Source organism: Macaca mulatta, chromosome 1 (assembly GCF_049350105.2).
Source record: "Macaca mulatta isolate MMU2019108-1 chromosome 1, T2T-MMU8v2.0, whole genome shotgun sequence".
NCBI lineage: Eukaryota > Metazoa > Chordata > Mammalia > Primates > Cercopithecidae > Macaca > Macaca mulatta.
Window position 1 is genome coordinate 224,667,036 of NC_133406.1, and position 22,498 is coordinate 224,689,533.

The 22,498-nt window shown below is 47.4% G+C and overlaps 2 protein-coding genes and 1 pseudogene across 7 annotated transcripts in view; 2 read left to right on the forward strand and 1 right to left on the reverse strand.

Annotated features, from left to right (window-relative positions):
- The window catches only part of SZRD1 (SUZ RNA binding domain containing 1), a 33,695-nt gene extending 28,916 nt beyond the window's left edge, over positions 1-4,779 (reverse strand). For all 6 annotated transcript variants that reach the window (XM_015121362.3, XM_015121309.3, XM_001086708.5 and 3 more), the window contains exon 1: positions 4,714-4,779. In XM_015121362.3, the coding sequence (XP_014976848.1) occupies positions 4,714-4,757 (44 nt within the window). In that variant the 5' untranslated portion in view covers positions 4,758-4,779. The remainder of the gene's footprint in view (positions 1-4,713) is intronic.
- LOC100423571 (large ribosomal subunit protein eL22 pseudogene) lies at positions 2,458-2,848 on the forward strand (annotated as a pseudogene).
- Positions 4,780-14,116: 9,337 nt separating the features above from the next.
- FBXO42 (F-box protein 42) overlaps positions 14,117-22,498 on the forward strand; it is a 95,055-nt gene continuing 86,673 nt past the window's right edge. Inside the window, exon 1 of the mRNA NM_001266406.1 lies at positions 14,117-14,296. The gene's annotated coding sequence lies outside the window, so the exon portion shown is untranslated. The remainder of the gene's footprint in view (positions 14,297-22,498) is intronic.

The window sequence follows — 22,498 nt, forward strand, 5'->3', positions numbered from 1 at the left end:
GCACATAGTGGTATACGCCTGTGGACCCAGCTACTCAGGAGGCTGAGGCTGCAGTGTCCTGAGTAGCTGGGTCCACAGGCGTGTGCTGTATTTCCACCACCGCGCTCCAACCTTGGCAACAGAGCAAGACCCTCCTCTGTATTAAGAAAGAGGCTGGGCCCAATGGCTCACGCCTGTAATCCCAGCACTTTGGGAGGCCGAGACGCACGGATCACGAGGTCAGGAGATCGAGACTATCCTGGCTAACACGGTGAAATCCCGTCTCTACTAAAAATACAAAAAATTAGCTGGGCGTAGTGGCGGGCACCTGCAGTACCAGCTACTCCGGAGGCTGAGCCAGGAGAATGGTGTGAACCCGGGAGGCGGAGCTTGCAGTGAGCAGAGATCGTGCCACTGCACTCCAGCCTGGGCGACAGAGGAAGACTCTGTCTCAAAAAAAAAAAAAAAAGGAAAAAGAAAAGAAAGGAAGGGAGGGAGCGGAGCAGAGGGAGGGCACTGGAAGGGAGGGGAAGGGGGGGAGGAAGGGGGAGGGGAAGGGAGGGGAGAAATTCTACATGATGTCAAAAAATTTTTGGCTGGGCATGGTGGCTCACACCTGTAATCCCAGCACCTTGGGAGGCTGAGGCAGGCGGAGATTGCTTGAGGAGGAAATTGCCTGAGACTGCAGTGAGTGTTCTCCACTGCACCGTAGCCTGGGCAACAGAGCAAGACCCTGTCTCAAAAAAAAAGAAAAAAGAAAAAAATTTTCTTGTGGTGTTGGAGGGCAGGTATCTCCAAAATCCTTTACTTTCAAGGATTAGAACTGCCTCTGGATTTTTGTGGAGTTTCAATACTCACATTTAGGTTACTAGTCTTCACCCAGCTTTTGTTTTTTGGAATAGGGTATTCAAAGCTCATTACCAGTAGGAAGAGGGGATCACCTGAAGCCAAGACTCTTACATATACAATTGCCTATGTACGAAAGACATGTATAGTCTGCAGTCAGTTGGTTTCCCAATGATGTCGACATATCATCTCCCCGGCTCCCCTCTTTCAAAAGTGCATATTCACAAGAACCTTTGTGAAATGTGAAAAGGGAATCAAATTCAAGACAGCGTTCAAATATAAGCCCGGACAAACTGTTAAAAATGAAAGGTGGCTGAGGGCGATGGCTCATGCCTGTAATCCCAGAACTCTGGGAGGTTGAGGCGGGAGGACTGCTAGAGCCCAAGAATTCAAGGTTGCAGTAAGCTATGATTATGCCACTGCACTTCAGCCTAGGAAACTGAGACCCTGTATCTAAAGTAAATAAATAAATAAATATATAAATATATATATATATATTTTCTTAAATGAAAGCTGCCAGGCCCAGTGGCACATGCCTACGATCTACTGGGAGGCCCAGGAGTTCCAGCCCAGCCTGGGCAACCCCATCTCAAAAAACAAACAAACAAACAAACAACAACAACAACAAAAGGCCAGGCGCAGTGGCTCATGCCTGTAATCCCAGCACTTTGGGAGCTCAAGGCAGAAGGACCACTTGAGGCCAGGAGTTCGAGACCAGCCTGGCCAACATGGTGAAACCCCGTCTCTACTAAAAATACAAAAATTAGCTGGGCGTGGTGGCAGGCGCCTTGTGATCCCAGCTACTCGGGAGGCTGAAGCAGGAGAATCGCTTGAACCTGGGAGGTGGAGGTTGCAGTGAGATGAGATTGAGCCACTGCACTCCAGCTTGGGCAATGGAGTAAGACCTTGTCTCAAAAAAAAAAAAAAAAAAAGAAAAAGAAAAAAAAAAAGGAAAGGAAAAGAAAGAACACCCAATTTGCAAATTTCCACATGTCCCCAGGTAGAGAGGGAGCAGCAAAATGCTAGAGAAAAAAAACTCCAGCCTTGAAATCAGATAGGCTTGGGATCAAATCCCAGCTTCCCCCACTTATTATCTGTGTGATCTTGTGCGAAACCTCCATTTCCTTGTCTATAAAAGGAGGACAATGCCTCAACAGGTTGTTTCAAGGATTCAATTAAATAAGATATATTAGAGAACCTGCATTTTGGCAGAGGTGTTCATGATGCCAATAAGGCAAAGTTTGTGTTCCACTTCTGTACTTTTTTTTTTTTTGAGACGGAGTTTCACTCTTGTTGCCTAGGCTGGAGTGCAATGGCATGATCTCAGCTCACTGCAACCTCCGCCTCCCAGGTTCAAGCAATTCTCCTGCCTTAGCCTCCCAAGTAGCTGGGATTACAGGTACGTGCCATCACATCCGGTTAATTTTTGTATTTTTAGTAGAGATGAGGTTTCATTATGTTGGCCAGGCTGGTCTCAAACTCCTGACCTCGGGTGATCCACCCACCTCAGCCTTCCACGGTGCTGGGATTACAGGTGTGAGCCACAGCACCTGGCCGTGGTACATTTTTAAAGGATATTACTAAAGTAAAGGATAGTAGAAAGAACACTGGCTTTCTGCCTCCGCTGCTGCCATGGTTCCTGTGAAAAAGCCTCTGGTGAAGGGGGGCAAAAAAAAGCAGCAGGTTCTCAATCTCAAGTTCACTCTTGATCGCACTCACCCCGTAGAAGATGGAATCATGGATGCTACCAATTTTGAGCAGTTTTTGCAAGAAAAGATCAAAGTGAACAGAAAAGCTGAGAACTTTGGTGGAGGGGTGGTGACCATTGAAAGGAGTAAGAAGCAAGATCAACGTGACATCTGAGGTGCCTTTCTCCAAAAGGTATTTCAAATATCTCACTAAAAAATATTTGAAGAAGAATAATCTACGTGATTGGTTGCTCCTAGTTGCTAACAGCAACGATCGTTACAAATTACCTTACTTCCAGATCAACCAGGACAAAGAGGAGGAAGACAAGGATTAAATTTCATTTATCTGGAATATTTCATATAAGTTATTAAATAAAACTTGGGAACCAAAAGAAAAAAGAAAGAACACGGGACAAGCATTAGAAAGACCTAAGTCTCTCAATCTCACATTTCTAGGCTTATTCAGCTGTTAAATGGGGGACTGCACTAGCTAATTTCTAATTGACTTCACCATTCTGAAAAAGAAAAGTAAGCCCCAATTTCTGCTGAATCCTATTCATCTTTGTTCATTGGCCTCCAACTTCTCTAACATGAGGAACTTATGACCCTTTGAAACAGGTGGGGAAAACCAAAGAAAGGCCAAGATGCCCAAGAAACGTATAATTTGCATGACATTAAAATTGTAAGCCAAGCTTTTTTATAGGGGATGACATGAGGGGTGTCTGGATGATTCACTCAGATTAGTGGTAGGCAGTAAACGCCTGTGCCGAAAATATTGCATTTTCTGGCACAAAGTTACTGGTAAGAACACTGTCTAGCATATAGCTGACACTCAAAAATGCGGGCTGAATGAACAAGGAGCCAACTGACACCTGTTACTCCCTATAAAATCTTTAACTTTCTTTACTTAAGCCAAAACTCAAGAAAGATGGCTGTCACATTAAGAACGCTACTAAATATCCTCTGAACGAACTAATCCTTCAAATTCTCAATTATGCTAAATGGAAAAACATAAACAACCGTGAGAGAAATGCTGAACCAGCGGAAAAACTTCAAAGTCAAGTTTCAACATTCCCCATTCCCGTAGAGCTAGATACACCCACTGACTGCTGCCAGGGTCAATTTCCCGGCCTCTTCCAGGGCTCACAAGCACCCTCAAAAAGCGCTTAGGAAAAAAAACCCAGCGCCTACTCTACCCTGGTACACTCGACTCCTCACACACGTAAACCTTTAAGGTGGATGTCAGTGGAGCCAGCATTGAACAGACACGAACACGAGGAGACGAAAAAGGCATCTCCCCATCTTCACCACAAACTTTGAAAAGACCAAATTATTCACGAATCTAAGAGAATTCACAGATCCTGTTTGAGATAAACTATTTTCCTACAGTTTCTGGAGGCAAACAAAAACTCCCAAAACAAGTCGAACGGTCCATCTCCCCACTCCTTTCCCAGGAATGCGGCTGTTTTACATATCACACCCCTCCCCCGGACTCCGACAAGCGCACTCCTAGACCCTCCCAGGGCCTCGGATCGCTGAGTGGCAGAGGGGCTGCCCGCAGAGCTTTCGGTTGCTTTGGCAGTGTCCCCGTGAGACCTGCCTGCCTGCCCACAAACTCTTCTTGGAGTAAAAGTGAAAGACAAAAAAACCCAGACTCGCCCACCGTGACGGATGGTGGGGGATTTTAGCAGAGTTGAGTAGCCCAAAGAGGACTCAACTTCCCCCCACCCCCCGCCCTCGGCAGCCTCCTCCCGCTTTCCTGCGAAGCCGGACGTGCGTCCCGGGTCTGCGCAAGCCCCCCCACCCACCCACATGGTGTGTCCCTCCCCGTCAGACCACATGAACTTTAAAATGGTGCCTCGGGCGACAGGGCCCGTCGGAAAGAGTCACAGAGGCCTGGGGCCAGCGAGCGGGCGCGGGGGGTCAGGAAAGGAGGCCCCAAGTGGCGGGTGGAGCGCCCCGGGTGACGCGCGCGTTAGTGGGCGGAGGGAGGCGCACCAGGCAAAGGAAAGGAGAGAAATGGATCGCGGCCCCTTTAAGAGGCCTTCACGGCACTCAGGAACTGGGGGCCTCTCCTCCACCCCCAGCCCGGCGTGTGGGGCCCTTCCTTGGGGAGAACTATCTCCAGACCCGCTCCCCGGAGGCTCCCCTCACGCCAGGTCGCGCCCGGCCCTGCCCTGGGGCGGCGGCTCCTCCTTACCCCGCTGTCTGCCGCCTCTTCCCAGCTCTCAGCGACCTCCTCATCTTCCATCTTACTCGCCGCTTTCCCTCCTCCCCAACCCCCTCCCCGCGCCTGCGCTTTGAAGCGCGCCTCCGTCGCGGGCGCAGGCACGCAAGGCTTTACTCAAAGGACCCCGCCCGCTGCCTAGCCCGGAAGAGGCGCCAGGCAAGGTCCCAAGAGTACATTGGGGCAGCCATCTTGGAAGGGGGCAGAGAAGGCGGAAAGATGCCATCTTTCTTAAGGGCCAACGCGTTATCCGTCTTACAGAATGGGAGTTCAAGGGAAGTCATCATCTCGAGTACCGGAAGTGTGTTCTTGGGAACCATCTTTTCTAAGGGCAGGCACTTAAAACTTTTTTTTCTTTTAAAGTGAGTCGTAGTTTTCCTAAACTACAGATAATGGTATCTTCATAATTCTGAAAACATTTTTAAACACCAACAAATCATGAAAAATATCTGCTCATGCAGAAAACATTTTATTATTTCTGATAGGGTGAAAATGATTACATTATTTCCTGCTCATAAAGCAGTATTCTAATCATTTATTAACACCATATCCGCTATCGTAAGGTAAAGACGGTAAAAGATAATATTGCACCTCAGCTGGGACAACCAGTGGGATTCCCAGCTACTAAAGTTCTCCTGGGTCTTTAATGGTAGATAATAAATACGTTAGTTTTACCTCTGAAAATTATTGGCCAGGCACGGTGGCTCACGCCTGTAATACCAGCACTTTGGGAGGCCGAAGCAGGCAGATTACCTGAGGTCAGGAGTTCAAGGCCAGCCTGGCCAACATGATGTAACCCGTCTCTACTAAAAACACGGGGTGGTGGCGCATGCCTATAATCCCAGCTACTCGGGAGGCTGAGGCAGGAGAATCGCTTGAGCCAGGGAGGCAGAGGGTGCAGTGAGCCGAGATCATGCCACTGCACTCCAGCCTGACCAACAGAGTGAGGCTCTGTCTCAAAAAAAAAAAAAAGAAAAAAAAAAAAAAGCCCGGGCGCGGTGGCTCACGCTTGTAATCCCAGCACTTTGGGAGGCCCAGGCAGGCAGATCACAAGGTCAGGAGATCGAGACCACGGTGAAACCCTGTCTCTAATAAAAATACAAAAAATTTGCCGAGCGCGGTGGCGGGCGCCTGTAGTCCCAACTACTCAGGAGGCTGAGGCAGGAGAACGCCGTGAACCTGGGAGGCGGAGCTTGCAGTGAGCTGAGATCACACCACTGCACTCCAGCCTGGGGGACAGAGGGAGATTACGTCTCAAAAAAAAAAAAAAAAGAGGCCGGGCGCGGTGGCTCAAGCCTGTAATCTCAGCACTTTGGGAGGCCGAGACGGGCGGATCACAAGGTCAGGAGATCGAGACCACAGTGAAACCCCGTCTCTACTAAAAATACAAAAAATTAGCCGGGCGCGGTGGCGGGCGCCTGTAGTCCTAGCTACTCAGGAGGCTGAGGCAGGAGAATGGCGTGAACCCAGGAGGCGGAGCTTGCAGTGAGCCGAGATCGCGCCACTGCACTCCAGCCTGGGCAACAGCGTGAGACTCCGTCTCAAAAAAAAAAAAAAAAAAAAAGAAATTATTTATGTGAGGCCGGGCGTAGTGGCTCACGCCTATAATCCCACTTTGGGAGGCAGAGGCGGGCAGATCACCTGAGGTCAGGGGTTCGAGACCAGCCTGACCAACATGGAGAAACCCTGTCTCTACTTAAAATACAAAATTAGTCACGAGGTCGGGAGATGGAGACCATCCTGGCTAACACGGTGAAACCCTGTCGCTACTAAAAAATACAAAAAACTAGCCGGGCAATGTGGCGGGCGCCTGTAGTCCCAGCTACTCCGGAGGCTGCGGCAGGAGAATGGCCTAAACCCGGAAGGCGGAGCTTGCAGTGAGCTGAGATCCGGCCACTGCACTCCAGCCTGGGCGACAGAGCGAGACTCCATCTCAAAAAAGAAAAAGAAAAAAAAAAAAAATTAGCCAGGCATGGTGGCACATGCCTGTAATCCCAGCTACTCGGGAGGCTGAGGCAGGAAAATCGCTTGAACCTGGGAGGCAAAGGTTGCGGTGAGCCGAGAGCACGTCATTGTCATTGCACTCCAGCCTGGATAACAAGAGCGAAACTCCATCTCAAAAAAAAAGTTATATGTGGCTGGGTGCAGTGGCTTATGCCTATAATCCCAGCACTTTGGAAGGGTGAGGCGGGTGGATCACTTGAGCCCTGCAGTTTGAGACCAGCCTGGGCAACAAGGCAAAAGCCCATCTCTACTGAAAAAAAAAAAGGTGTGTGATCTTACGCAAGTTACATAAGGATTCTATGTCTCAGTTTCCCCAAGTGTATACATTAGAGATAGCTACTTCGAAAGTAGATTGTAAGAATTTAACCAGTTACTATGCTGAAATGCCTAGAACAAGAGTCATAAGGGTTAGCTATTATCATTATGGGAGTGTCTCGTCTGCCCGAGGAAGATCTGTAACTGTGACTTCTGTAATCATCCTTTCTTTCTTAAAATATAAGGGCGAGGAGATGTCAGGCGTGGTGGCTCACGCCTATAATCCCAACACGTTGGGAGGCCGAGGTGGGCGAGTCACTTGAGGTCAGGAGTTCAAGACCAGCCTGGTCAACATGGTGAAACCCCATCTCTACCAAAGATACAAAAATTAGCTGGATGTGGTGGCGGGCACCTGTAATCCCAGCTACTTGGGAAGCTGAGGCAGGAGAGTTGCTTGAACCCAGGAGGTGGCAGTTCCAGTGAGCCAAGATTGTGCCATTGCTCTCCAGCCTGGGCGACAGAGTGAGACTCCGTCTCAAAAAATAAAAAAATAAAAAGGTGGGGAGATAAGCAAACACCATGTGTTTATATTCTTACTGACATGTTCCTGTTTTTCTCTCAGTTTTAAACACATGTCATTCAGTAGTGTTGCATTTGGCTGTTATAACCAAGTTATCTGACTTGGAATGTGTTTTTTCTTATATTTTTAGTATGCCATTAATCTTTCTGAAGTAAAATCTTCCTGTTGCGAAATTTCGCAATTTGTATTTTTTTTTTTTTCAGACAGACTCTCACTGTCGCCCAAGCTGGAGTGCAGTGGCACAATCTTGGCTCATTGCAGCCTCTGCCTCCTGGGTTCATGTGATTCTCCTGCCTCAACCTTCCAAGTAGCCGAGACTGTAGGTGCTTGCCACCATGCCCAGCTAATTTTTGTATTTTTAGTACAGACCAGGTACCACCATGTTGGCCAGGTTGCTCTGGAACCCCTAACCTCAGATGATTTGCCCACCTCAATCTCCCAAAGTGTTGGGATTACAGGCGTGAACCACCCTGCCCGGCCTGTTATTGGCATTCTTAATGATTATTATCATAAACTGCAACCATGTGTTAAATGTTACTGGTCTTTATTTAGAAGTTTAAGTGACACGCTTACTAATTCTCTGGTTTGACGACTTCCTGACTCTGAAATATTGTTCATTTCCAGGGTCTGTCCTCAGTCCACTGTTCTCACCTAGATGCTCATGGTATAAGCCATCCACTGTATGCTGAAGACTGCCAAAGTTGACTTCTAACTGAGAACTGACCTGGTGTTTCTGATTCCGATTTTTATAGCTAGGCTTCTTATTGCCATCTCCACATGGATATTTCACCAGCAGCTTTAAGTCTCTAAGTCTGAAACTCAAGTAATTCTGGGCCGGACACAGTGGTTCACGCCTGTAATCCCAGCACTTTGGGAGGCCAAGGCGGGGAGATCACGAGGTCAGGAGTTCGACACCAGCCTGACCAACATGGTGAAACCCCATCTCTACTAAAAATACAAAAATTAGCCAGGTGTGGTGGCGCATGCCTGTAATCCCAGCTGAGGAGGCAGAGGCAGTAGAATCGCTTGAACCTGGTAGTTGGAGGTTGCAGTGAGCGAAGATCATGCCACTGCACTCTGGCCCCGGTGACAGAGCGATATTCCATCTCAAAAAACAAAAAACAAAACAAAACAATAAAAAACCACAAAAACTCAGTAATTCTGCTGAGTTAACCAATTTCATGGATTTTGTCTTGTTCACTCTCTGAGACTATATTTACTTGGAATACATTCTCCTGTGAACCCATTCTTTGAAGTAAATTATCCTGACTGAGTCTTGCCAACAGCAAAGTGGTTGAAACTGTCAGACATAACCTCGTTCTGGAGCAATAGTTTTTCCTAAATGCAAGTGACTCCTATATTTAAGCTTTGTCGTTATGCCTTATTACCAGCAGAGGGAGGTGGTTTCTTACAATTTTGCCATATTGGGCAACAACCCTTAACAAAGGCATTGGTTGGGCATTTCTGAGACTGAATTTTCAAGGAGACAAGAAAGATAGAGATCTTGGAAATCATCTGAGAATGCTGCAAATGAAATAGTTTTTGTTCCATAAAATGGGTAACCAGGAGGTCAGTCTTCGTTAATCACATAGACCCCTTGTGACCTTGGGGTCACAAGTCTCTTCTCAGTCTGATTCCTCATCTGTAAAATCAGGGATGCAACCAAATTAGCTCTAAAATTGAAAAAGTAATGGCAGTTTCTTCTTCCAGGGATAAACCCAAAAAGTTGAGGCAGTGGCAGCCTGGCACAGTAACTCACGCCTGTAATCCCAGCACTTTGGGAGGCCGAGGCAGGCAGAAGACGAGGTCAAGAGATCGAGACCATCGTGGCCAACATGGTGAAACCCGTTCTCTACTAAAAATTCAAAACTTAGCTGGTCGTGGTGGCACGCGCCTGTAGTCCTAGCTACTCGGGAGGCTGAGGCAGGAGAATCGCTTGAACCCAAGAGGCAGAGGTTGCAGTGACCCGAGATCATGCCATTGTACTCCAGCCTGACCGATAGGGCAAGACTTTGTCTCAAAAAAAAAAAAAAGGTGGAGTGCGGTGGCTCACGCCTGTAATCCCAGCACTTTGGGAGGCCGAGGCGGGCGGATCATGAGATCAAGGAGATTGAGACCATCCTGGCGAACACGGTGAAACCCCATCTCTACTGAAAATACAAAAAAATTAGCCGGGCGTGGTGGTGGGCGCCTGTAGTCCCAGCTTCTAGGGAGGCTGAGGCAGGAGAATGGCGTTAACCCGGGAGGTGGCGGAGCTTGCAGTTAGTGGCGATTGCGCCACTGCACTCCAGCCTGGGAGACAGAGCGAGACTCCATCTCAAAAAAAAAAAAAAAAAACACGGTTGAGGCCGTGGCATACACAGGTATTGTCAGAGGCCCTAAAGCATGAGTCTCTCTCTCTCTCTCTGTCTCTCTCACACTCACTCTTTCTGGTCTCACTCGGTCACCAGGCTGGAGTACAGTGGCACAATCATGGCTCATCGCAACCTCCACCTTCCAGGCACAAGCGATCCTCCTGCTTCAGTCTCCTGAGTACTGAGTAGCTGGGACTATAGGTGTGTGCCTCCACACCCAGCTAAGTTTTTGCTTTTTGCTTATTTATTTTTTTTGGAGACGGAGTTTCTCTCATCACCCAGGCTGGAGTGCAATGGCGTGATCTCAGCTCACTGCATCCTCCGCCTCCCAGATTCAAGCAATTCTACTGCCTCAGCCTTCTGAGTAGCTGAGATTAGAGGCCTGCGCCACGACACCCGTCTAATTTTTTTTTTCTTTTTTTTTTTTTTTTAGACAGAATCTCGCTCTTTTGCCCAGGCTGGAGTGCAATGGTGGGATCTCGGCTCACTACAACCTCCGCCTCCCGGGTTCAAGAGATTCTCCTGCCTCAGCTTCCCAAGTAGCTGGGATTACAGGCGCTTGCCACCAAGCCTGGCTAATTTTTGTATTTTTAGTAGAGACGGAGTATCACCATGCTGGCCAGGCTGGTCTCAAACTCCCAACCTCAGGTGATCCACCCGTCTCGGCCTCCCAAAGTGCTGGGATTACTGGTACGAGCCACCGCGCCTGGCCCTAATTTTTGTATTATTAGTGGAGACAGTTTCTCCATGTTGGCCAGGCTGGTCTCGGACTCCAGACCTTAGGTGATTTTCTTTTTTTTTTCCTGAGACAGAGTCCACTTTTTTTTTTTGAGACGGTGTCTTGTCTTGCTCTGTCGCCCAGGCTGGAGTGCAGTGGCGTGATCTCAGCTCACTGCAACCTCTGCTTCCCAGGTTCAAGCAATTCTTCTGCCTCAGCCTCCTGAGCAGCTGGGACTACAGGCACGTGCCACCACGCCTGGCTAATTTTTGTATTTTTAATAGAGATGGGATTCACCATACTGGCCAGGCTGGTCTCAAACTCCTGACCTCGTGATCTGCCTGCCTTGGCCTCCCAAAGTGCTAGGATTACAGCCATGAGCCACTGCACCTGGCTTTTTTTTTTTTTTTTTGACAGATTTTTGCTTTTGTTGCCCAGGCTAGAGTGCAATGGCATGATCTCGGCTCACCACAACCTCCGCCTCATGTGTTCAAGCGATTCTCCTGCCTCAGCCTCCCGAGTAGCTGGGATTACAGGCATGTGCCACCACACCCAGCTAATTTTGTATTTTTAGTAGAAACGGAGTTTCTCCATGTTGGTCAGGTTGGTCTCGAACTCCCAACCTCAGGTGATCTGCCCGCCTCGGCCTTCCAAGGTGCTGGGATTACCAGATTATCAGGTGCTGGTGAGCCACCGCACCCGGCTGCATTTTTTTTTTTTTTTTAAGAGGTGGGGTCTCCCTATGTTGCCCAGGAGGGAACTCCTGGGCTCAAGCAATCTGCTCACCTTGGCCTGCCAGTGTTGAGATTGCAGGCATGAGCCACTGTGTCTGACTTCTGGGGCCTGTATGTTAAACCTGCACTCAAAACTTCAGGTGCTTTCGGTACACCACATAAAACACTTTGATGCTAATCAGAATACAAGCTCAAAGCCCATCATAACTTTGTATCTGATGCACAAGCTGAAGCTATATAGATAGTTGTGATACGTAAATGGCAACTTACCAATATTGAAAATGTGCAGGCTGGGCGTGGTGGCTCACCCCTGTAATCCCGGCACTTTGGGAGGCCAACGCAGGCGGATCACCTAAGGTTAAGAGTTCGAGACCAACTTGGCCAACATGGTGAAACCCTGCCCCTACTAAAAATACAAAAATTAGATCTGGTGCGGTGGCTCACACCTGTAATCCCAGCACTTTCGGAGGCTGAGGCAGGTGGAGCACGAGGTCAGGTGTTCAAGATCAGCCTGGCCGGCATGGTGAAACCTCGTCTCTACTAAAAATACAAAAAGTTAGCCAGGCATGGTGATGCGCACCCGTAGTCCCAGCTACTCAGGAGGCTGAGGCAGGAGAATTGCTTGAACCTGGGAGGTGGAGGTTGCAGTGAGCCGAGATCATGCCACTGCACTAGCCTGGGTGACAGAGTGAGACTCTGTCTCAAAAAAAAAAAAAAGAAAAGAAAGAAATAAAAAAAAATAATAAGGCCAGGCGTTGTGGCTCACCCCTGTAATCCCAGCACTTTGGGAGGCCGAGGTGGGCGGATCACCTGAAGTCAGGAGTTGGTGACCAGCCTGGCCAACATAGTGAAACTCTGTCTCTACTAAAAATACAAAAAATTAGTCAGGCGTGGTGGCAGACGCCTGTAGTCCCAGCTACTCTGGAGGCTGAGGCAGGAGAATGGCGTGAACCCAGGAGGCGGGGCTTGCAGTGAGCAGAGATCACGCCACTGCACTCTAGCCTGGGCGACAGAGCAAAACTCCATTTCAAAAAAAAACAAAAACTACATTTGGCAAATAGCAAATTGGTTGAACCCAGGAGGCGGAGGTTGCAGTGAGTCGAGTTGGTGCCACCGCACTCTAGTTTGGGTGACAGAGCAAGACTCTGTTTCAAAAAAAAAAACATAAATAAATAAAAATAAGTAAATAAATAAATAAATAAAAACTACATTAGTTTGGTGCAGAAAGACTGGAAACTTGAAGTGGGGGCTTTCACGTTATAGGCAGATTTAAAAACTGTCTGATTGGCAATGAGTTGAAAGAGTTATCAATAGGCCTGGTGCGGTGCCACACGCCTGTAATCCCAGCACTTTGGGAGGCCGAGGCAAGTGGATTGCTTGAGCTCAGGAGTTTGAGACGAGCATGGGCAACATGGTGAACCCTGCGTCTACAACAAAATGGAAAAATTTGCCAGGCATGGTGGTGCCCGCCTGTAGTCCCAGCTACTCAGGAAGCTAAGGTAGGAGGACAGCTTGAGCCCGAAAGGCAGAGGTTGCAGCGAACCAAGAACTCATCACTAGACTCCAGCTTGGGCAACAGAGCCAGACCCTGTCTCAAAAAAAAAACACCTTATTATCAATAGAAATGAATGTCTGGGTTATGATAAGGGTTGTGGACACTAAAGTTTCATCATGCATGTGAAACCTCCAGGTGGCAGGCAGGCTCCAGAGAGAATAGATTGTAAATGTTTCTTAACACTCTTAAGGTCTGTTGTGTTGATGTCAATGCTGGAGGGTGTAATGAGGCATGTCTTATGTCCCGCTTCCTGTCATGGCCTGAACCAGTCTCAGGTTGGTTACATTTTAGACTGCCCTGGCCTAGGAGGAAGTCCATTCAGATGGTTTTGCGGGGGGGGGGGGGGGGGGGGGGTGGGGCTTAGATTTTTTTTTTTTTTTTTTTTTGGCTTACAGAGTTTAGATGGAAGCCTTCGACTCTCTATCTGGCATTTCCTTAGACCATATGCTGTAGGGCTGGGCTCATGAAGGTTCTCACCTACACACCAGCTTGCTCCCTTGAGAAGGGGGACTTTGCTGGATCCTATCCCCTGGTGATAGCCAGTAGGAAGTAAAGGAGCTTGGGAACCAGACATGCCTGAGTTTAAATCCTCTTTCCCGCGCCGCCCACCTTCACTGCTAGGTGTGTGACTCTGGTCAAATAACTGATCGTTTTCTGTGCCTCAGTTTCCTCATCTTAAAAGCGGAGCTAGTAAGAACTCACACAGTGGTTGCTACGAGGCTACATTTAAGGGAGGCTTCTCTTGCACACCTCAGGCAGAGTTTCCCTCCCCTTGGCAGTATCCATGGGCACTTACATCGGCCACAGCCCTCTGTGCTCATCGGGCCCTCGGGGTAGAAGTGAGTTAATTCCTGGCTAAACGTTAGTCTCAAACCACTGGAAAAACCACCCAGTTGCCCCAGACAGTTCAGCGGAGGGTGGGTGCGGCTATGAGGCGACGCTAGAGACGCGGCGAAGGCGGGTGCGGAAGCCTGGCTACCCCGACCGCCTTCCACCTTCCAGAGAACCTCAGTCTGTGACCACAGCCCTTCTGAATATGGCGCCGCCGCCTGGCCGCCCCGCGACAGGCCGCCGCGCTGACGTGAGTGCGCGCGCGTCCTCCGCGCCCGCCCCGGCGCATGCGCGCTCTGCGCTGTCTTCTCCCGGCCTGAGCAGCAGCAGCTGCGGCGGCGGCGGCGGCGTTTGAGTGGAGGAAGATGGCGGCTCCGGGCGGCTCGGGGTCCCGCCAGCTGTGAGGAGCCCCGAGCACCGCTATCGCGGCCTGACGCAGAGCGCCTCTGCTCTGGCCCTGTCCCTGGCTCCCTCATTACCTTCGCCAGCGGAGCGAACCCGAGAGCGTGGAGCGGGCTGGGCCAGGTGAGGCCTCTCCTCCCCGGGCCGCGGTGGGGAGCCGGCGCCTCATGCCCTTTATGCCCGGGACTGGCAAGGGGCAGCGGGCGCCCGGGGTCTGGCGCAGGCCCCGTATCCTGCGCGGGGGTCGGTCCTGGTTGGGTAGGGTGCCTTGCTATCGCCGTCCTCGAGTGAGGCGAGGAGGAGAGGTCCTTTCCAGCCAGCCTTTTGGTCGGGAGCGAACCCACCCCCCTCTCCTCAGCAGGGTGGTTCTCGTCCCCTCACCCAGGCAGTGAAGGGGTCTGTGGCCCGGGCAAGGATGGCTTTAGGGTGTCAGATAATCCTTTCATTCCTCCTCCGAACCTTTCACTCCTATGCGAGAGGGGAGCCGGGGGTCGGGTGCGCATCAAAATTGGGGCTGCGGCTAGGGGCCAGCATCTCTGAACCTGCAGCTGCAAAGGGATAATTTTGGAATTGGTTTACGTTAAATAAAACACAAAAGGCCTTTCCTATCCCCTAGCTTGCTGCATGTTCCCCTAGAGAAATGGGAACTGCGGATTTCCTTGCTTGAGACAGCAATCCATGCTGTGAATGTGGAAGGCTTCTCTTGGCGAGAATTGTGTGTGCAAAGGGAACGGTGGAGGGTGGGAACGAATTTGTAAGCGAAGAGGAAACGATTGTGAGATCTTGATGGTCGCTGCAGAGTAACTTCAGCCCTGAGTTCGTTTGAAAGCTTCGGATTGTTAAGATTCAGAATAATCAATTGTTTTGTCTGTTAAATCTCCCGACTTCTATTAGGAAAATAAAAGCTTCATTTCTTAATTGCCAGAGTCTTTGAATTTTTCTATGGTGGGATTCTGATCGATCTAGATGAAAATTCTGATACATTACCAGTTCATACTTGCTGGCAGCGACATTGTAACTATGTTGTTCCTTTTTGAGAACAACTTTTGTTGTTGTTTAAATGCTAATTGGGAGACTTCGATTGTGTTTCTGTCATGTAGGGAAGTCGGTTTGAAGCCTTGTGGTCTCTTCCTTGAGGAATAATGACTTCATTGCACTTGCATGGGAAATTGTTGAGGCATTTGCTTTTGCTTGGACACACGAAAATACCTTTTGTAACAAATTGGCTTTATTTGTACTTAAGAATGATGACATCATGGATTTAAAGAGACAAGGAAAATTTGGAGGAAGTACAGTCATTTAGAATTGAACATTTAGAATTAAGTCTGTAGCTCTTACGGCCATTAGTGATGCTGTGTTAAATTGCTAACTTTCAGTGTATTCATATGTGTAATCTGATTGGATGTCTTTTCTATTGTATGTTGTCATTTTATACCCAGTAACTGTTGGCTTTTGACAAGCCAATATAAATACATGATTCAATCTACATTGATCCATAGGCATGTGGCATATCTTAAAAAGCTTTTCACTGTTAAAATGACAATTGTTTTAGGTTATTATTTGACCATTTTCTCTCTCTCTTTTTTTTTTTTTTTTGGTTGTCTCTCACTCTGTCTGTCACCCAGGCTGAAGTGCAGTGGCACAATCTCGGCTCGCTGCAATCTCCATCCCCTGGGTTTAGCCATTCTCCTGCTTCAGCCTCCTGAGAAGCTGGGATTACAGGCGTGCGCCACCACGCCCGGCTAATTTTTTTTTTTAAATTTTCGTAGAGATGGGGTTTCACCATGTTGCCCAGGCTGATCTCAAACTTCTGGTGTCAAGCGATACCCTGCCCCACCCCAGGCTTGAGCCACTGCGCCCAGCCACCTCTTCTATTTTTAAATCAAAGACTTTTCCATAGAAATTTGTTGATTTTCTTAGTGTCTTTGTAAAGATGTAAATCTGAACCAGCAGCTTCTCTGTGGTAGAAAATTGGAGAGTTACTTTGCATATCAATTTGCTAGTAAAGAGTCATGAAATTAATGCAGTAAAACATCCTGGTGGCTCATCATGCTTCTTGGCATAATATGTTGCACTGTTATGCTAAATCATCATCAGGTATTGATGCAACTTCATGACATCCATGACATCACTTGCTCTCCAGATTTTGACTTTTGCAATTCCTTACCTTAGTTACAAAAAGAACAGGATCAGAAAAAAATAACTTAGGATGCTTCTTTTTGTGTGATTTCTAGAAGGGTCTTTAATAATAGCTTTATGTAGTTTAAACCCTTAGTAAGATTCAGAGCAGGGTGAGTCCTACCTATTATGGAGAGCAAGCAAAGAAAATGCTAGCAAAACATCTGAATTTTATGAGAATACTGAGGTCCCAAGGAGAAGCTATCTCAAAGATGAACAAATATATAATTATCTTTGTCATTTCAGGATTGTTTTAGTCATTGAATTAACTCTTTTTGAGACGTAGTTTTGCTCTTGTTTCCCAGGCTGGAGTGCAATGATGTTGCTCAATGCAACCTCCACCTCCCAGGTTCAAGTGATTCTTTTGCCTCAGCCTCCTGAGTAGCTGGGATTGCAGATGCCCGCCACCATGCCCAGCTAATTTTTTGTATTTTTAGTAGAGACAGGGTTTCACTACATTGGCCAGGCTGGTCTCGAACTCCTGACCTCAGGCGATCCACCTGCTTCAGCCTCCCAAAGTGCTGGGATTGCAGACGTGAGACACTGTGCCCAGCCCTGAATTAATTCTTTATAAAATCAAAAGCCATTTGATTAAATAAAGCCCTTCCCATGATTGTTAGCGTGGATCAAAACAGATAGTGTTTTGAAAGTGAAATGTAAAATAAAATGTAAATATAAAATTGATTATTCCTATTTATGAACCACCTACTGAGGGCCCTCCATATGGCAGGCATTTTGGGAAGTAGGTACTAATTTAAGACAGCTTTTGGTCTGAAGTTGCATACAGTATGGCTGGGGAGCCAGACAAGGAAACCCGTTAAGTGCTATGTAGTCTAAGAAGTGCACTGAATCCAACCAAGAGAGTCAAGGAAGGCTTCTCAGAGCAGGGATGGCTTTTCCCCAGCCTTTCCTTTTATTCTGCAGAGCCTGCCTTTAGTGAGTGACTTGCTTTTTATAAAAACTTAAAAAAAATTATGTCATGAGTTCTTTTCCCCTTTTATTCATTCACTGTCATGATACTTCCCACACAGTATGCCCCAGTTATGGCTTCTGCATTCTCAAAAATCCAGCCATGTTGGGAAAACCTTTCTATATGAGTCATACACACAGGCAACAAACAAATACCGCAGCTGCAATTAAAATATCTCAGATTACTAAGTGGTGACAACTTTAGAGTGATGGTGCTTTTTTGTTTTTGTTTTGTAAACTAGTACAAGAGGTACTGTGTTTTTAATTTAATGACAATTAATACAGCAAATATTTGTTATTCCTTACAATGTTGATTATAGGTGGTTGTTAGTACTGTCTCCTTTTTCCCAACAATAAATAAGATCTTAATTCCTTTTTGATTGAAGGTGACCGCTTAAGTGAGAATTACACCAAACTTTTTTTTTCCCATGTTTTTTTTGTTTTTGATTTTGTTTTGAGACCGAGTCTTGTTCTATCGCCCAGGCTGGAGTGCAGTGGCGCAATCTCTGCTCACTGCAACCTCCACCTCCTGGGTTCAAGTGATTCTTCTGCCTCAGCCTCCCAAGTAGCTGGGAGTACAGGCGCCTGCCCCACGCCTGGCTAATTTTTGTAGTTTTTTTTAGTAGAGACAGGGTTTCACCATATTGGCCAGGCTGGTCTTGAACTCCTGACCATGTGATCCATCCACCTCGGCCTCCCAAAGTGCTGGGATTACAGGCGTGAGCCACCATGCCCGGCAAATTACACTAAACTTTTATAGAATCTTTGTGGATTGGTGTTGCTAGTAGCTTTGATACTGAACTTCTATATCCCAGTACAAGTTATTCACCTTAGTGCTCTAGTTGTTTTACAATTAATTTAGCATGTTGTTGCCTATATTGCAAAAACTTCGAATTTTTGGATTGAGTGGAATTTTTATGTGGCACTGTATTATTGAACATAGGGAATCTGTATCTTAACTGAAGATGAGTGCTCTAAGGTTGCAGTTGATGGAAAAGTGAAGGCAATGTGTTCATTTTTCTATAATGTGACAGCTTGCTACATGTACAAAGATATGACTTACAGAGAAGTCATTTAAAAATTGTCCAGCATTAAGCTTATAATACAGCCTATGACTTATAGGCAAGTCTTTTCTTTTTTTTTTTCTTCTTTTTTTTGAGACGGTGTCTTGCTCTGTCACCCAGGCTGGAGTGCAATGGTGCCATCTCGGCTCACTGCAACCTCTGCCTCCCCCGTTCAAGCGATTTTCCTGTCTCAGCCTCCTGAGTAGCTGGGACTACAGGCGCCTGCCACCATGCCCAGCTAATTTTTGTGTTTTTTAGTAGAGATGGGGTTTCACCACGTTGGTCAGGCTGTTCTGGAACTCCCGACCTCAGGTGATCCAGCCGCCTTGGCCTCCTAAAATGCTGGGATTATAGGCATGACCCACCGTGCCTGGGTTGTAAAGTTAGGGTTTTGCCATTTTGTCCAGGGTGGTCGCGAACTCCTGGGCTCAGGCGATCCACCCACCTCAGACTCCCAAAGTGCTGGGATTACAGACGTGAGCCACTGCACCTGGCCCAGAACTTTTTTTTTTTTTTTTTAGACGGAATTTCGCTCTTGTTGCCCAGGCTGGAGTGCAATGACGTGATCTTGGCTCTTTGCAACCTCCGCCTCCCAGGTTCAAGGGATTCTCCTGCCTCAGCCTCCCAAGTAGCTGGGATTACAGGCACATGCCACCATGCCCAGCTAATTTTGTATTTTTAGTGGAGACGAGGTTTTCTCCATGTTGGTCAGGCTGGTCTTGAATTCCTGACTTCAGGTGATCCACCTGCCTCGGCCTCCCAAAGTGCTGGGATTACAGGCGTGAGCCACCACACCAGGCCCAGAACTTTTAAGAATAACCTATAGTAGGGACCACCCCTCAAATTTACTGCCACTTTCTTTCTTTTTTTTTTTTTTTTTTTTTTTTTGAGACGGAGTCTTGCTCTGTTGCCCAGGCTGGAGTGCAGGAGTACAATCTTGGCTCACTGCAGCTTCTGTCTCCCCACCTCCTAGGTTCAAGAGATTCTTCTGTGTCAGCTTCCTGAGTTGCTGGGATTACAGGCACGCACCACCACTCCCAGACAATTTTTGTATTTTTAGTAGAGATGGTGTTTTACCATGTTGGTCAGGCTGGTCTCAAACTCCTGACCCCGTGATCTGCCCACCTCGGCCTCCCAAAGTGTTGGTATTACAGGCGTGAGCCACCGCTTCTGGCCTACTGCCACTTTTTTTTTTTTTTTTTTTTGAGATGGAGTCTTGCTCTGTCGCCCGGGCTGGAGTGCAGTGGCCGGATCTCAGCTCACTGCAAGCTCCGCCTCCCGGGTTCACGCCATTCTCCTGCCTCAGCCTCCCGAGCAGATGGGACTACAGGCGCCCGCCACCTCGCCCGGCTATTTTTTTTTTTGTATTTTTTAGTAGAGACAGGGTTTCACGGTGTTAGCCAGGATGATCTCGATCTCCTGACCTCGCGATCCGCCCGTCTCGGCCTCCCAAAGTGCTGGGATTACAGGCTTGAGCCACCGTGCCCGGCCAACTGCCACTTTTATAGCTGGGACTTTGAGGAGGAATTGCCAAGGGTTGTCTCATGGTTGGTGCTTGAACCATTCTAATATTTATATGGTTTGGTTTATCCTTTAACTGTTGGATTTTGCAATGATAAGCCAATATCTGCATATATTCTTTTTTTCCCTGACACAAAAAGTTTTCCTACTGTATACACTGCTCAGCATCTTGGTCTTTTCACCTAAAATATTTTGGAGATCATTCCGTATTGGAATAGAGGTAATCCTTATTCATTTCCACAGCTACACAGTGAGGATGTACCAGAGTTTTTTCAACTGGTCTGTTTTTGATGGACATTAGTAAATAATGCTTTACTGCTGATCTTTTATAAATAAATTTTGATATGGTGCAATAGAAGTATTGGGCTGAAAGACAAAAGATACAATTTCTATTTTTGCTACTCATTAGCTGTACGATTTAGGTTTTCTGACCTCAGTTTCCTCATTTGTGAAATAAGGGTTCAATTGCTCTATAATTTAAGATCTCCTGCTATACTATTTTGTATTTTTCTGCAAGTTTTATTAACCATGTTTTACACCTATTGCTCAGTAAAGTGTATAAAGCATTATAAGAAAATCATAAACGAGAACATAAGGTTAAGTTTTAGAAGTCCTACTGAGGGTTGGCCGGGCGCGGTGGCTCACGCCTATAATCCCAGCACTTTGGGAGGCCGAGGTGGGTGGATCACTTGAGGTCAGGAGTTTGAGACCAGCCTGGTCAACATGGTGAAACCCCATCTCTACTAAAAATACAAAAAATTGGCCGGGCGCGGTGGATCACGAGGTCAGGAGATCGAGACCATCCTGGCTAACACGGTGAAACCCCGTCTCTACTACAAAATACAAAACATTTGCCGGGCGCGGTGGCGGGCGCCTGTAGTCCCAGCTACTCTGGAGGCTGAGGCAGGAGAATGGCGTGAACCCGGGAGGCGGAGCTTGCAGTGAGCCGAGATCGCGCCACTGCACTCCAGAATGGGCGACAGAGCCAGACTCCGTCTCAAAAAAAAAAAAAAAAAATTAGGTGGGCGGGGTGGGTGCCTGTAATCCCAGCTCCTCAGGAGTCTGAGGCAGGAGAATTGCCTGAACCTGGGAAAGGCGGAGGTTGCAGTGAGCCGAGATCGCACCATTGCACTCTAGCCTAGGCAACAAGAGTGAAACTCCGTCTCAAAAAAAAAAAAAAAAAAATACTACCAAAAGTTTTCTGAATTTGGATCTGTAGTGCTTGTTGATAGATTTAAGATTTCTGCTTTCATGCCTATTTTTCTGAAACAATCTCCAGGAAATCTACCTGCTAGGTGATTTTAAATTTTTTTTAATTTACTTTTAAAATGTTTTCTTGAGACAGGGTCTTGCTTTGCCACCCAGGCTGGAGCACAGTGGTATAATCATGGCCCACTGCAGCCTGGATATCCCGGGCTTAAGTGATCCTATACCTCAGCCTCACAAGTAGCTGGGACTACAGGTGTGAGCCAGCGTGCTTGGCCAGGTGATTTTTATGATCAGGCGAGCTTGTGAAGCAAAGATTTACTTCGTGTGCACATACATCACTGTCCTTTAGGTTTCCTGGGGATAAGATATAATCAAGACATTATCTACCTTTCATAAATTCATAATCTGTTCCAGCTGTGCAGGTATTAATAAAAAATGTATAATCTGGTTATGGAGAAAATTTACATAAAAACATAACTATGGCTGGGCATGGTGCCTCACGCCTGTAATCCCAGCACTTTGGGTGGCCGAGGCGGGTGGATTATGAGGTCAAGAGATCAAGACCATCCTAGCCAACAGGGTGAAACCTTGCCTCTACTAAAAATACAAAAATTAGCTGGGTGTGGTGGCACGTGCCTGTAGTCCCAGCTACTCAGGAGGCTGAGGCAGGAGAATCACTTGAACCTGGGAGGCGGAGGTTGCAGTGAGCCAAGATCATGCCCTTGCACTCCAGCCTGGCAACACAGTGAGACTCCATCTCAAAAAACAAACAAACAAACAAAACTATAGCAATGTGAAATAGTATGAAACTGTGTCAGTAAGTAATGGTATAGATGGACTTCTGGAAATGATTAATGTGGAATGGAGTAGAAAATGACTTGTGATGGAAGGAGGTACTCTCCTCTGGTCTAGAGAAATGAGTGTTTAGGAGGCAGAAGCAGGAAAGCATTCCTTTGCCCTGACCACCACTAGAAAAACAATAAATGACCGCTGGGCAGGGTGGCTTAGCCTGTAATCTCAGCCCTTTGGGAGGCTGAGATGGGCAAATCGCTTGAGGTTGGGAGTTTGAGACCAGCCTGGCCAACATGGTGAAACCCTGTCTCTACTAAAAATACAAAAATTAGCTGGGGGTGATGGTGCGCACCTGTAATCCCAGCTACTCAGGAGGCTGAGGCAGGAGAATTGCTTGAACTCGGGAGGCGGAGGTTGCAGTGAGCCAAGATTGTGCCACTGCACTCCAGCCTGGGCAAAAGAGCAAAACACCGTGTCAAAAAAAAAAAAAAAGAAAAGAAAAAAGACAAATGGAAATAAAACGTTCCATTCCATCACAGCATCTTGTTAAAATGTATTATGTTCTTTGCAGAATATTTTTGTTTATCAGTGG